General features: G+C 41.1%; 1 protein-coding gene across 1 annotated transcript in view; it reads left to right on the top strand.

The window, feature by feature from the left end:
• The first annotated feature begins 9,474 nt into the window (after nucleotides 1-9,474).
• Nucleotides 9,475-15,250, top strand: part of LOC127411711 (LIM domain-binding protein 3-like) — a 55,146-nt gene continuing 49,370 nt past the window's right edge. Inside the window, exon 1 of the mRNA XM_051647407.1 lies at nucleotides 9,475-9,811. Coding sequence (XP_051503367.1) covers nucleotides 9,716-9,811 — 96 coding nt within the window. The 5' untranslated portion in view covers nucleotides 9,475-9,715. The remainder of the gene's footprint in view (nucleotides 9,812-15,250) is intronic.

The following is a 15,250-nucleotide window of genomic DNA, read 5'->3' as shown; positions in this document are numbered from 1 at the left end:
CCCCCAACATAGTTATGAGTGTCGAACGGCCCTTTGGGGACAAGTCGACTACCCAAAAGATAGACACAGGCTAACCCAGTCGTGGCCTCTTTCCCCTTCTTTTTTTCCACTCCCTAAAAAAGAAGGGGGATTATCCGACTGGGCCGCCAGTACACTAGTGGGAATTAATGGCGCACGTCTTCAGCTCAAAAGAGGTGGAAGGCGCTATGTGCAAGCGATACACCCGGCCGGCTATGCCGGGCTTATCCGCTTGTATTGCGTGCCACTACCTGGGACAAAACCGGTTCCACCCGGAGGTTGTAGAACCTTGCAAAGGTGTTGGGTGTTGCCCAGCCTGCTGCTCTGCAAATGTCTGTTAGAGAGGCACCCCTGGCCAGGGCCCAGGAGGCCGCTACACCCCTGGTAGAATGGGCTTGTAGCCCTACCGGGGGCGGCATGTCCTGGGCGTGATATGCCATAGCTATGGCGTCAATGAGCCAGTGGGCGATCCTCTGCTTGGAGACAGCGCTTCCTTTCCGCTGTGCACCAAAGCAGACAAAGAGCTGCTCAGAGATCCTAAAGCTCTGCGTGCGATCCAAATAGATGTGTAAAGTGCGCACCGGACACAGCAACGATAGGGCTGGGTTTGCCTCGTCCTGGGGCAGCGCTCGCAGGTTCACCACCTGATCCCTAAAAGGGGTCGTGGGAACCTTGGGCACATAGCCCTGTTGGGGTCTCAGGATCACGTGAGAGTAGCCCGGACTGAACTCCAGGCACGTTTCGTTGATGGAGAACGCTTGCAGTTCTCCTACCCTCTTGATGGAAGTGAGCGCAGTCAGGAGGGCAGTCTTCAAGGAGAGTGCCTTAAGCTCAGCTGACTGCAATGGCTCAAAGGGGGCTCTCTGTAGACCCTGAAGAACTACAGAGAGGTCCCATGAGGGAACGAGGTGTGTCCTGATCATCAGGTTCCTGAGAGGTGCCTGGAGGAACCTGATGATCAGGTCGTGCTTCCCTAAGGACTTACCGTCGACTGCGTCATGGTGTGCTGCTATGGCGGCAACGTACACCTTCAAGGTGGAAGGGGACAGCCGCCCTTCCAACCTCTCCTGCAGGAAAGAAAGCACTAATCCGACTGCGCATCTCTGGGGGTCTTACCGTCGGGAAGAACGCCACTTAGTGAACAGACGCCACTTAAAGGCATACAGGCGCCTCGTAGAGGGGGCCCTAGCCTGAGTGATCGTGTCTACCACCGCGGGTGGTAGACCGCTTAGGTCTTCCGCGTCCCGTCCTGGGGCCAGACATGGAGATTCCAGAGGTCTGGTCGCGGGTGCCAGATGGTGCCCCGTCCCTGAGAAAGAAGGTCCTTCCTCAGGGGAATTCGCCAGGGGGGGCTGTCGCGAGGAGCGTGAGGTCCGAGAACCACGTCTGGGTGGGCCGTGAGGGTGGGGGAACTCAGGAATCGGGGCCGGGCAGTAAAAGGTGCCCCCCATGATTTCGTCAGCTCCTCATGCACTTCCGGGAAGAAAGGCACTGGAGCTGCTTTGAGCGGAGCCGCAAGGGTTCAGGGGAGAGCGGAGGGTTCCACTCTAACCCGACACTCGCGGCCCCCCGGGAAAGCATGTCCATCGTCTCTGCATCAGCCTGTGACTGGGCAATCGTCCCCGAGGGGGGGAGCCCAGCTGAAGCTTCTGCGTCCGACTGGACAAGCCCGCTCTCCGATGCTGCGCTTGAGAGCTCGTCACCTTCGCGGGCTCCGAACAAGAGGCCAGACTCGCAGTGAGACGAGCTGGTGGACTCATCTGGAAGCCCGACTGGGGTAGACAAGCGTGCTGGGGAATGGGAGGTCCGCAGGGGGATACCCGGCGGAGGCGATCCCATTGGGGTCCCCAAATCACTCCCAGTGCTAGCCGCGCTGGCCTCAAACCCGTAGGTAGAAGGACCGAGGCGGGGAGCCGCTGGGGTGGCGACCGCAAAGTTGCCATGGTCATGTTCTCGCAGTGAGAACATGAACCATCCACGAACGCTGCCTCCGTGTGTGTCACGCCCAGACACGAAAGACAGCGATCATGACCATCCGAAGTTGAGAGATAACGACCGCAACCAGGAATAACACACAATCGGAAAGGCATTTTTAAAAAGACTCATCTTTAAAAAGACATTCTGTGTGTGCCGCTCTTTTAGAGAAATATACTCTTTTAGAGAAATAAACTCTTTCAGAAAATATACTCTCTTTTTTCTGCCGAAGCGACCAGGGGCGTTCTCTGCAGTGCACAAGTGCAGAGGAGGGAGAAGCCGCTGAAATGCGCTGTCAGATCCAGCAGAGGTGAATGAACAGTAGTAATTCAGCTCAATGAGCATGACCATTCAGCTCTGAAGAGAAAATCTGAATGAGTGGTTGCATACCAGCTCCTTTTATACCCGTATGTCCGGGGGAGTGGCATGCAAATACCACTCGCCAATTTTCATTGGCCTTTTATCAAAGACCAGAGGTGTCTCGGGCTCCCAAGAGTGACTCCTAGTGTCACTACATCGACACAACGTTGAGTAAGTGACAGATAGGGAACTGTTATTTATGTTGTTTTAGTAGCATTTAAACAAGATTTAACATATTTTTACAAATTTGTTATTACGATACATCTCCACTTTATACAGAGCACCCCCACTATTTTCAGAAGCACCCTCAGTGATTTAGATCTGGAACCGGGCCTGGTTATATTTTTTGTGAAAGGAAAAGTTCATCCAAAAATGAACATTTTGTAATATTAACTGACCCTCAGGTCGTTGCAAATCTGTATGACTTTAGCCTCCTTTCCTCCATTGGGCTGAACAATTCTCGTTGTGAAAAAGTGGAAAAAGAAACAGTAACTGTGCCAACTGGTCCTGATTGGCACGGTTATGGTTTCTTTTTCCACTTTGTTGCTTTGAAATCCAGATTAGAATGTACTGAATGTAACAAATACGTCAGTTAGCGACAGCAGGAGAGGTAAACATTGGAGCGAATGCACTATGGAGGATGATCAAATATTCAGTTTTTAGGACTCCTTTTTCTTCTGATTTTTACTCTGCTTAAGCACAGGAATGACAAGGCCCATGTTGCAAAAAGGAAAACAAAGAGTTAAAAGGTGAGAAGTTTATCATCATATGCTGAGGGGTTGTGTATGCCACCAGTTTTAATGAGTTAGTTAGTGTAATCTAGCTCAAAATTTAAGTCCTTTTTCTATATAAATTCTCCTCCCTGCCCAGTAGGTGGCAATATGCATGGAATGCAAATCATCATAAAACATGTGAAAGTGGAGCTTGATAGTAAAAAAAGGACTTAAATATTGATCTGTTTCTCACCCACACTTATCACTTATCAAGAAAAAAATGGATTTAACCACTGGAGTCTTATTGATTACTTATATGCTGCCTTTATATGCATTTGGAGCTTCAAAATATTGGTATCCATTCACTTGCATCGTATGGACCTACAGTGTCAGAGCAATATCGAGACAAACAGACCCAAGAGCAGAGGAACAGTTCAAAGGATTTATTAACAACAAATAATAATAGTCTCTGTGCATTGTGGAAGTAAGGAATAGATTCATGCAATCCTCCATTGAAGCTTAGCTGACAACACAGCAAACTGGAAGGCAACCACACACCTGACATGCGGGCAGAGATGAGATATCCTCTGTGGAAGTTAAGCTGACACGCAGCAAACTGGAAGGCAACCACACACCCGACACGAGGGCAACCAACAGATACACGAGACAGGACCAACTAGGCAGAGAGAGTGAGGTTAATTACTTCACATAAAACAGCTTTCTATAATGGTAACACGTAACAGTCATTACAGACTACATTCACAGCAAACTACATTCAGTCAACACTGAACTACACCTAACAATATTCAACAAACCAGCAAAGGACATGACACACGAGGGGATTAAAATAGGCAGAAACAAACAAGGGGCAGGTGCCGCTCTTCAGCTGAAAGTTGGCATGATCAGCATTCCCATGGAAACGCTGAATCCGCGTGCCAGTGACACCTGAAACACATGAGGGTGAAAACGTCAACATGCTTGGAAAAAAAACATACAGAACATGGAGCATGACTGTTCAGCTTCACAGACCAAAACCGAACCAGACAGGAAGTCAGGATCCAGACACCATGCCCCGGACATGAACAAGACAGACCGAAAAGCGCACAGCGGTAATTCACAACCATGCACTCACACAAAGAACGTACATGAAACACAAGACAGAACATGGGGCGATGATGTCATGGTCCCATTAGACAAAAACCTAACAAGGTGACAGGACCGTGACATCACCTGAGAGCGCCTGGTGGTAACTCACGAATGGCAGTAACTCACAACCGGACCCATGCGCTCACACAAAGACAGGACGTGAAACACAAGACAGAACATGGGGCGATGATGTCATGGTCCTGTTAGACAAAAACCCAACCTGACAAGGTGACAGGACTGTGACATACAGAGCTGAGATATTGTTCTAAAAATCTTCTCTTGTGTTCTGCAGAAGAAAGTCATGTGATTGCATGAGAGTGAGTATATGATGAGAGAATTTTCCTTTTTGGGTAAACTTACTCTTTAATGAAGATCTTATATGTCTTTTCAATACAATGGCAGTGGATAGAGCATCACTTTAAAGATTAAAAGCCCGGGTATACTTTGTTTTTCCGTATTTCGTATCAGGATGTGCCCGATCGACCGCATTCTCCTTTCAAAGTATACACGTTCGACGCATGCGCAATAAAACTGTGGTGTGATAATCTCTTTTTTTTTACAGTCAGTGACAGGCGTGAGCTGACCATGCACACAGATGAGGACTTTATGCTTGTCGAGAAAACTAGGGCCGTGGACTATGCTGATGATGAAATTTGCGTCATGCATAACGTGTGTGGAGCGATCAGCAACGTGGACAACGGAAGTATACTCAGTTCTTTAAAAAGGACACCAAAGTATCATAAAAGTCCATGTGACTCGAAATCTGTATTCCAGATTTTGTTGAGAATTAACCCAGAATTTAAATTTTTGGGTGAACTATTCATTTAAGCTCAATGAAATCACCAATCAGGGCAGTGGTGGCTCAGCAGTTAAGGCTCTGGGTTACTGATCAGAAGGTCAGGGGTTCAAGCCCCAGTACTGCCAAGATGCCACTGTTGGGCCCTTGAGCAAGGCCCTTGACCCTATCTGCTCCAGGGGCACCCTAACATGGCTGACCCTGCACTCTGACCCCAGCTTAGCTGGGATATGTGAAAAAAAGAATTTCACTGTATATGTGCAAATGTATAATGTGTGTGTGACCTATATTTCATTGAAACTCAAACAGAAAAATAAGAATAACCCAAAGGATTATAATAAAGTTTAGTTAAAGGTGCTGTAAGCGACAACTGTTATGAATCTGAATATATGACATTAAACCTGAATGATCCGCTTCAGCTATGAAAACGCGCAAAATGATTGACAGGCAGAAAGTACATCAAAGTCTTCTGCGGTCATACATTTTTGTTTGCTGGATATACAGAATAGTGCTCTCACAGAGACCGGTGAGATATCTGAGCACGTTTATTTAAGTGATATCTTCAGGGAGAAGGAGAATTTTCTGCATACCATTCCATAAAAAACCCGCTTACAACATATTTAAGCTCATTAATATTTATTAGGTCATGCGGTCGTTACGTAGTAACCGTACGAAAGCGTTCATTCAAAAAAAAAAAAATAAACAAAAAAAAAACTAAAACATAAAAACGAATTGATATTCATGAGTCAAACATTCACCATAGAACGATTCGTTAATTCGCCAGCTGATTAGTCTGCTTTTCAGCAAATCAGCTAGGCCTACTGGGTGAACGCTTCGCTCAGTAATTAATATTAATGAGGGACGCCTTCACCATAGTAGGATTAATAAAGTCGCGTCCCTTGTGCTTATGTTCACCGGGGGTTCGAGGGACCTGGCGTGAATGAATGTGCTCGCCTCCGAGGGAAATGAAATGACTCGCAACGGCAGGTCTCGCGGCTGTCTGTATAAATCAACTTTTACTATGCAATGTAGGTTGAACAAAAACTTTCAGAAGTTTTTTGCCTTTGATGATTTGTTGTAGAGAAATGGACGCAACAGGTTTATAGGCAGGAATTCACACCGTGCTCGAGACGCTCAGTGACTGCAGACACATGGAAACTGTTTATGTGTACATCTGTTGCTTCTTGTTAGTATGTTCACTCATCCTTACCTTCTAAATAATTAATATACTACTACTGTGACCTAAAGTAGACTATTCTGTTGTCAGTGGCTTGCCTGATATTGTTTTGTTTATATGTATGCACTTCACCATACATGGCAAATAATAATCAACGACATTAGGGTCATCATAATTCAGGACAGGCTCAGAAATGGTGCTTGAACAACGAGTTTCTCTTTTGTGCTTGTCTACTCTTAAATCATACCAAAAAAAATCATACTTTTTAAATATCCATAATACCTTACAAATAACCAAAAGCACAAGTTTAAATAATAATTAAATGATGTATTTTATTTAAATAAACTTTTATTTGATTTAATTTAATTTAACTTAAAATGTTCTTAGCATTTTAAATGGGTTCAAATATGCATTTCTGTATTTATTTATTCATATTTTATTTGTATTTATTTTTTTATCAAGAGGTATCTTCATAGCTACTGCTCACCCTCTGTCTACTGACATTTAAAAAAATGTTTTTTTTTTGTTTTTTGTTTTTTAAAGAATAAACAGGTTAAGAACTGGCAACTAGGACTGCAGGATATGGAGGAAAAATGCCATATGTGAAAAACTGGTTGGATTATATGATGATGATGATATGCAATGAGCTAAACCTAAGATTAATGTGTCAAAACTGAATTACATTGTTTTCTAGTAGATCTACATTGAGAAAACAATAATATCCAAGGCTTACAGAATTACATTCTGTAAAATGTATTATACAGCATTAAACAAATGGAAATCTAAACAAAGGGTGGGCTAAATTAAGATAGAAAATTATGGGGAGAATGTACATACTTTCCAACTCCCCTCACTCCCACATATTTTACCCCCTTACATGGCACAGCTGTTCAAATTCAAAGGTGTCTTCCTTTAGAGGGTGCTTACCAGCCATAAATACAGAATCCTCCATTGGGCCACATCCAAAACTCAGGATGTTTTTTTTTCTTTGACAGAAAATATTTGTACACAAAAAGTATGCTTGTTTAAATCTATTAATTTCTAGGACTAGACCTAAAATACAAATGGTAATCTGCCTGTGTAATCTACAGAATATAAATGTAAAAAATCTTTATCAAGTAATCAAAACGACTGTAATTTGTGCATCCTGAACAGTGCTGAGAAAAGTAACAGGTGCAACGTGACAACTGTTTTTGCGCTGCTCCAGAAGAGGTCTGACAATAATTTATACATGAAATATGATACTGAGGAAATTTAACAGTCATTAAAATAAAAAAAATAAATAAAAAAACTTAGTATTAAGTTAAAGTATTTTCTATGTGGTAAAATTACCCATACTGTATGTTGGTGGGGACATTTCTGATTTTTTAAAGTTGGCAGGAACATGTCCATACCATCCCTACCTAAACTTACACCTATACCAAAACTAAAAGTTATAACTGTACTAAATGGCCAGTACTAAACTGAAGGCTGTGGAGTCTTGCAATATCAAGCATTTTATGTAAAAATGAATGAAGTACACTTGTTGAGTCTGAAGCTACTACCAAGAAGTGCTAAGCAATAACAGCTTGCAATGACAAGCACTATATCGTTGCAATGCCACACACTGTCCAGAATTGGCATTGCTCGTTCTCTGAAATGCCATCTATAAAGGCTTGATTGTTGAACATTCAAGTACAGTGTTACTTCAAATTCTTCCATTGATAAAGAGGGCTAAACTTAGCTGCGAACTAGAGGCCTCCCAAATTAGGCAGGGTGAACAGGCAAGTCCTCAATGGTTATGTTCTCTTTGATGTCCCAGTGCAGACTGTGTGATGGCAGGAGTGAGTGCTAGTGCAGGAGAGGTCCTCTTATCTCTGTTCTCTGAGAGCATTGAGAGCATATCAGGCCTTTCTTGCACTTGCTCTTTGCCTAAAGCTGTGATTTGAGGTTCTGTTCATGAAGCTCACAAACAAAAACCCTGTGGTGTACTATGCCTCTGAATGTTTGGGATACCATTATCTTGCGGTAGATGCCATTCAAGATGTGGGTATGCAATAAAGACATGAAGAAAATGAAAGCATTACCCCTTAAAGTTAATGTATTCATTGAGCTATATTCAATTTCTAATGTATTTAGACTGGAGATAATTGATAGTCACATAATTCAAACAGGTGGCGCAGGTTCATTGGACCATCCCAGAATGAGATCAGCTTTTTTGTGTCCATAGGGCCTTCCAATTAACCACAACCTTTTGTTAAGACATTATAATGAATGGGAATCATAAGGAATTTAATTTCCGGTTCCGAATCCTCTGAACGATTCTGGTTCCCTATCGGTTCCAGTTCCATTAACTATTTTTTTTTTTAGTACTTTTGAGGATTTAAATATTTGGATATAATAAATGCAATTAATAATGGATTTACAGCCTTTATCACCCTGTTACAAAATTATGAGATCAGTTTATAGGCCCTATTTAAGCAGAACAGATCCTTGCAAAAGGTGTTTACACAGACTAATTAAGATATTGCATTCATTCATTATTTTCTTTTATAACATACCACTAATTACAACAAAACTCATAATGTTTTTCATTAATAACACATTGTCATACCATTTTGGTGCCCTAGGCATTATTGCGATTGTCACGCTGAGGGAACGGGGATGTGCGGTGGAGTTGGGGGGTTGGAGGGGCTGGGGGTGTATTAGCGCATAGACTGCATCATTGCCGCTCTTGACTGCCAGACCAGGGGGTTGGGGGAGTTTGGGGGCAGCTTCTGATTTGGCGCCCCCCCACCTGGTGCCTAGAAACTGCCCTGCATAACACAGTAACAATTATTGGTTAATTTTGAGACAGACACGATGAAATGAATGACTTGCGGTTCAGTAAGATATTCTTTTAAAAGAAACCCTCATGAGAGTTATTTGTATGGGAATTGGTCTACAAGGGTTGCGCTGTATGTTTCGCTCTGCTGATTTAATAGCGCTGAAAGGTAGAGCAATAAATTATTATAATGGGATTATTAATTCAGTTATAACATGAACAGTATCCCTGGATTGTCCTCAAAATGGTCCTTAGTATGTAGATAGATGAGGCACCCTAGAAGAAAGGAATCTAGAAAAATCTTTTAGCTTAAGAGGGGGCTATATTAGCCCTGTGAATCATGGGAGGCCTGGCATTCTGGGTGTCCCCTTACATGCCATATAAGTACCCCTTCCTTCCCCTCCCTACAATGCCAAAGTGCTATCGCTCTCTGCAGAGGGGCAGCTATTCATAGGCTGTCTGTCCAGCTCATCAGAGCAGGCAAGAATCCTTTTCCTTTGGCTTCTAGCTCTTCTCTGTTGCTCAGGTTCTTTTGCGTTAGTTGCAGTTTGGTCCTTGGCCTTGTAGTGTGCCTGCTTTTTTGAGGAGTGAGTGTTGCTTTTATTTTACTCCTTTTTCTCTTCTTCTTTCAGAGGCTTTTTGGCACGTGCCCCGCCCCCCAAATCCATTTTCCCCGTCTGTTTGGAGAAATTCTGTTGATTAAATAATACACAGGCTTTTTTTGAACAATGAGTTCTTACAACGTGGCACTCACTGGACCTTCACCCTGGGGCTTCCGGTTGCAAGGAGGCAAGGATTTCAACATGCCCCTCACTGTTTCTAGGGTAAGACCCCCAAATCTTGGCCAAACACTCAGTGATTCATTACATCAGCACACTTTATTCAAATTCTGACTTCCTGCAGACTGGATCCAATAGATTTTATTGAAACTTTCATGAGTGATGATGATCTCTTGCATGGACTCTGTTTAAGTATTGCAGTCCAATATTCAATATGTCCACAAAAATCAGACCTTCCAAAGCAAATTCACTCCCTTATTATGTGACTTATCATAAGATTCCTGACCATGTGACTTGTATGTATGATGTTATGGTTGATGTAGTTGCTTTTTTCATTCCTTGTTGCCTAAGTATGATCCTGTGTATTACTGTGATGATGTATGACTGACAGTTGTTTATTATGTATGCTGGTGTTATTTATCATATGATGCTAAATATTATGCTGCTCTTTCGTCTTGATTTGGAAATTTGGATTGGGCATGTGTCCTTTGTGCTTTGTAATAAAGCAGTTGTAGCCTTTGTGTATCCCTGGATCTCCATTTGAGAGTGATTCATAATTTTTTATAGGTTTGCCTTTCTGTGCTGTTAGATTTTGATAAATGGCTTTCCTGCATGAGTTTTTCATGCATTGTGTACGTAACATGAAGTGTGATGACTAACACTTCTCTCGAACAGCCAGTTCTGTGAAATTGTTGTTCGACATATATAAGAATTTAAGCATACATGTGAAAAATTACATTGAGCCATTTTGTTCCCTCTATTCTGCCAATGTTGTAAGATAGGAAGTTAAAATATCACAGAAGGGCGAGTTCTCATCGTCCTGAACAATTATAGCCCTGCAAACACACGTAGCAAACATTCTACTTCCCGGAAGCTTAATGGAAACAGACCAAAGAATATGAGATTGAGATTAAAATGCTAAAACATGCATGTCTATATTTGACCATGAAGGCATTTGGCTTTTTATCCGTTTGTGTGTTCGAGTGTGTCTTTTTGTCTTTAAATAAGAACACAGTCCATGTGTACAGTCCTTTTCTCAGATGTCTAGTGAGGACAGATTGACTGCTCCAGTATGTTGCTGGCATTAGAGGGTCTTGAAAAAATAGAACCTCTGGTATAAATTGTGATTCAAGCAGTGATTCAAGTGCTTAAACAGTGGCAATACAAGTCACACAAAGATGATACACTGCCATTTTGTCACCTCTGTCAACATACCATGTGTTCATCAGGAACAATGTCTGTCCTATCACTATCCTATAAACACCCTTGACAGCAGGGTCAGAAATTAAAGAAGGCTTGGGGAAAAAATGCCACCAAAAGTGATAAAAATGCCCCCGAATTTCAAGAAACGGGGCCAAAAAGTGCACCTCTTCTGAAAATCTTTGATTCAGATGAGTAAAATATCATGTAATTCCTAATATTCTTCTCCTGACCTATTATACTTATATTGAGTTGATGTTAATTTAAGTTTATATGTAAGATGTAATGCATTCCCAATGAATATTTATATTGTAATTAATTAAATTAACGTATTTTACATAAATGGTTGTAGTAGTTGTAAATGTAGTTATAAAATTATGCCCTTAGTAAAGTAAAAAATGACCCTGAAAATCAAGCCCAAATATTGTACTTATGATATACTGTATATGTACTGTATATTGACACTTCTTGACAGTAGCGTAAGGCACAAAGGAATCTTCTGATGCTGTTTCAGGCTTTTTATTTGTAGTGTTGACAGCATTTTACCCCACTGTAGTGTTACTAAGAATATCTAAATCAAGAGGTGTGTGAGGTCTGTTGTGTGTCTCCCTACAGGAAAAGGCCAGTATAGCACAGGGCCTAGTCAGTCACTCTGGAATGACAGGTGGTACCCAAAGCTCACTTTTGCTCTGGCTGTGGGGGTGGCTCAACAGGAGGCTTTTCTATGAAAATGCCTCACATGTGTGAACCCCATGTAAATATGGGACAGGAAGAGCTCACTTATTCTGAATTTGAATCGGTACATTTGCATCTGCTGTGAGTATCACATTAGTAGGTCTGAGGAGGATCTCTGTAACTTAAGTAGATTAATATTATTTGCCAGCCACTGGAGATAGGCAGCCTGGGTGCTAATGATCAGCCTGTGAAAATTCCAGTTCAGTGCTGGAGCCTAAGTTCTAAATGCTAACTCATCTGGTACAGTACTGTACTAGACCTGTTGCTACATCTGTGCTGTTAACTAACATGCCCTTCTTATTAAAGAAGCTGTTGAATAACTGTACACTGAACTGAACACTATGTAGTACTGTACTGTATGTAAATTAGACAACTTCATACTTTATCCTTGTTCGATCCCGCATATAAATGTGGACCTTGTATTTTGGCTTCACTATACACAATGCACAATGCATTTTGTCATGTGACAAAACAACATTGCGCTGATCACAGCGGAATTTGTCTTTGGGAGAAACAGCAACAAAACTAGCCTACATCTGGCAAGAAACCTAATACAATTTTTATTCAAAAATTATAGTCTCTAGTTTCATCCAAAATGCCATTTTTAATATTTGAGCGATTTATCGCAAAACGGCATGCTGCTAAACTACTGGTAGCTCAGTGAGTAAAGACACTGACTACCACCCCTGGAGTCACAAGTTCGAATCCAGGGTGTGCTGAGTGACTCCAGCCAGGTCTCCTAAGCAACCAAATTGGCCTGGTTGCATGGGAGGGTAGAGTCACTTGGGGTAACCTCCTCGTGGTCGCTATAATGTGGTTCTCGCTCTCAGTAGGGTGTGTGGATGCCACGGAGAATAGCGTGCAGCCTTCACATGTGCTATGTCTCCGCGGTAATGCGCTCAACAAGCCATGTGATAGGATGCGTGGAGGCAAAGGAAATTCTACTTTTACTGTGCATTTTCACAAAGGCTTTATATGGAGTTAGGATGAAAACACGGTACATTTCGAACTGTTCTGAGACCAGCGCAGACAGACAGCAAACTGGAGGTTAAGTCATTCGCTAAATAGGAAGCAACGAGCAAGGAAGCATTCTATAGCTTTCATATGAAGCCAAGTGCATTCAATCCAAAATTCCGATTAAAAGTTCAGTTTCAGGCTGCAGATGATATTTGAACCACTCAACATATTTGGCAGACATGGATGGGACAATGGTAATCAGTACTTAGATTCAGAATTCATAATGTATAATTTTATTTTAACATGGCTGGTACTAGGTAGTGATTGGACGATGCTGGCCATTACTTGCATCAGAATTAATTATGCTAATTTCTGATTGGTAAACAGCTTCAGCACTTGCTATCACTTGTTTGTTTGATTGTGCAATGAGAGACATTGCCAAAGTAGAAAAAAACAAAAAACAAAAAAACATTGTAACATAAAATTCAAATCAAGTGAAATTATTTTATTTGTATAGTTTTTTATTTTTGCTTTTCCCAATACACAGTGTTCCAAATCACCTTTACTGAAAATCAGCTGTAATGTCTGTAACGCCTAAAAACATGAATAACCAACACTCCTGGAAACATAATAATAATACAAAATAATACAAAAAACTTTATATAGCTTGGTATTATTTAGAATCTCACATTTCATTTTGTATGTTTATAAGGAGCTACTAGTTACAAATCAAAAAGAGAAATGGAAAATGAACACAGCAGTCATGCTCAGGTCACAGGTGGTTATAACCTTTAGATGATTGTTATACAGACATTACCATGTTTTTTTATTTAATTTATTTTACAGTTAAGAGAAAAACCATCATGGAGTTGTTTTCCAGTCTGATGATACAGTGTGTTGTTTGTTTTCTGTTTGATTTCTCAATTTTTACAGAAGAATATCATGATATAAGGAACTTTTTTCTAGCTTTCTGAATTGGGTGAAATTACTGTATATCACTGTGTGTTCCCTCATTTAGAGCTAGGTGCTTAAATGAGTGTTTCTCTTGGCTGAGAGCAGTTTAGACTGTAACAGATGGCACACAGAAAGCATAAAATTGCAATTCAGTTCAAATTGAAAGCAGCAGATGAGGGATATAAATACCTCTGGGTGGTTTGGCTGAAAAGGAACTGCTAAGGAAAAAAAATACTTGTATTTGGAGAATGTACTGGACAACAAACGGTAACAAAAATATATTAGCAAATGGCAAAATTTGTTGTGTATGTTTTAAAAGGACAGCTGTGTAAAAATAAGTTGTAAAAATGTATTTCAAAAGTCACAATGCCAATTAAAACTATGCAAATTTAGAGGTTCTTACATTTAGAAAATGTGTATCCTGTAATTATGGAGACTACAAAATGAGTAATTAAGCATTTGTGCTCATTATTGTACAGGAGCTGTCTCAGCTTGATTAAAGGAAATGTTTAGGGAAGTTTTAACAATTGTCACATTAATGTCACACTAGCATGCATTGCATAGATGACAAAACCATTTGTTCTCTTGTATTAAGTGGGGGTGTGGAATTTGAAGTGAGGACCCCCTATGCAGAAGAGAAAAGTTGTGGGGTTACCCAGCAATACATTTCCTCATACTTTGTGCTGAAGCTGTGTGACATTTCATTGGACACGGTGGTTTCATTAGAAATGCATTTGGTTTTGAAAAGATGTTACAGTTAAATGTCAATGGGGATCCACTGTTTATGATCTTACAAAACTTTAACTTGCTAGGGAGATGCAGTAGGTGCATATAAATGACAGCATGATGTTATTGTGGGCTCTTTTTACTTACCTTAGAGTAGCAACTGGTGGAATAGTATCTCCCCTCTGTGAGCTGGAATTCGGGTGCTCAAATTTGGAAGTTTCAAATTAAGGGCCACTCTCATTCACATGGCATTCAAGGAGCATCCAGTTAAAGCTTGTGAAGATTGAGTTTTATGGGTGGCCTGAATTTGATCTGCATTAATACTATGAATGTGTTGGATTTAACGACACAAATGTGTCAGTCTCTTCACTTGGACAACATTCTGAGTTGTTGTTTTGAGATATAAAAGTAGCGCAAAACCCCTGATTAGAGTGTTCCCAACAGTGTAGATTTTTTTTTTGTGACTTTCCAATGTTGGACTGCTTATGACATTTCTTCACAAGCCTGTTCTCAAATGGGTGAAAGAAAATGGTTAATTCTAGTCAGTCTTCAGAAATGGCTGAAAGATTTAAGCTGGCAGATGAACACAAACATTCTTGATATTTGAAGTGGGTAAATGCATTTTCTTTCCCAAAGTGCAAGCTGATAAAAAAGAGGGGCTACAGTGGCCTTTTCTGTTTTTCATTGTTGGTAACTTATAACCAAGATGAGATTTTTTTGTATAAATTATATATTGCTATAGCTGTGAACAAGTGAACGCAATCAAACAATACTAGAATGCATTCAGGCAAGGTTCTGAAAAGGGTTAACTGAAAAGTTAAACGATGTTCCCAGGACAAGGGTATATTTATAATGTCAGGTCAGGTTTTCACATTTTTAGTTGTCAAATTTTACATGTGTTTTAAAATACTA

The sequence above is a fragment of the Myxocyprinus asiaticus genome, chromosome 21, assembly GCF_019703515.2.
Source record: "Myxocyprinus asiaticus isolate MX2 ecotype Aquarium Trade chromosome 21, UBuf_Myxa_2, whole genome shotgun sequence".
Lineage (NCBI taxonomy): Eukaryota > Metazoa > Chordata > Actinopteri > Cypriniformes > Catostomidae > Myxocyprinus > Myxocyprinus asiaticus.
Note: the sequence above shows the minus strand (reverse complement) of the source record. Positions and strands in the feature narration are given on the sequence as shown.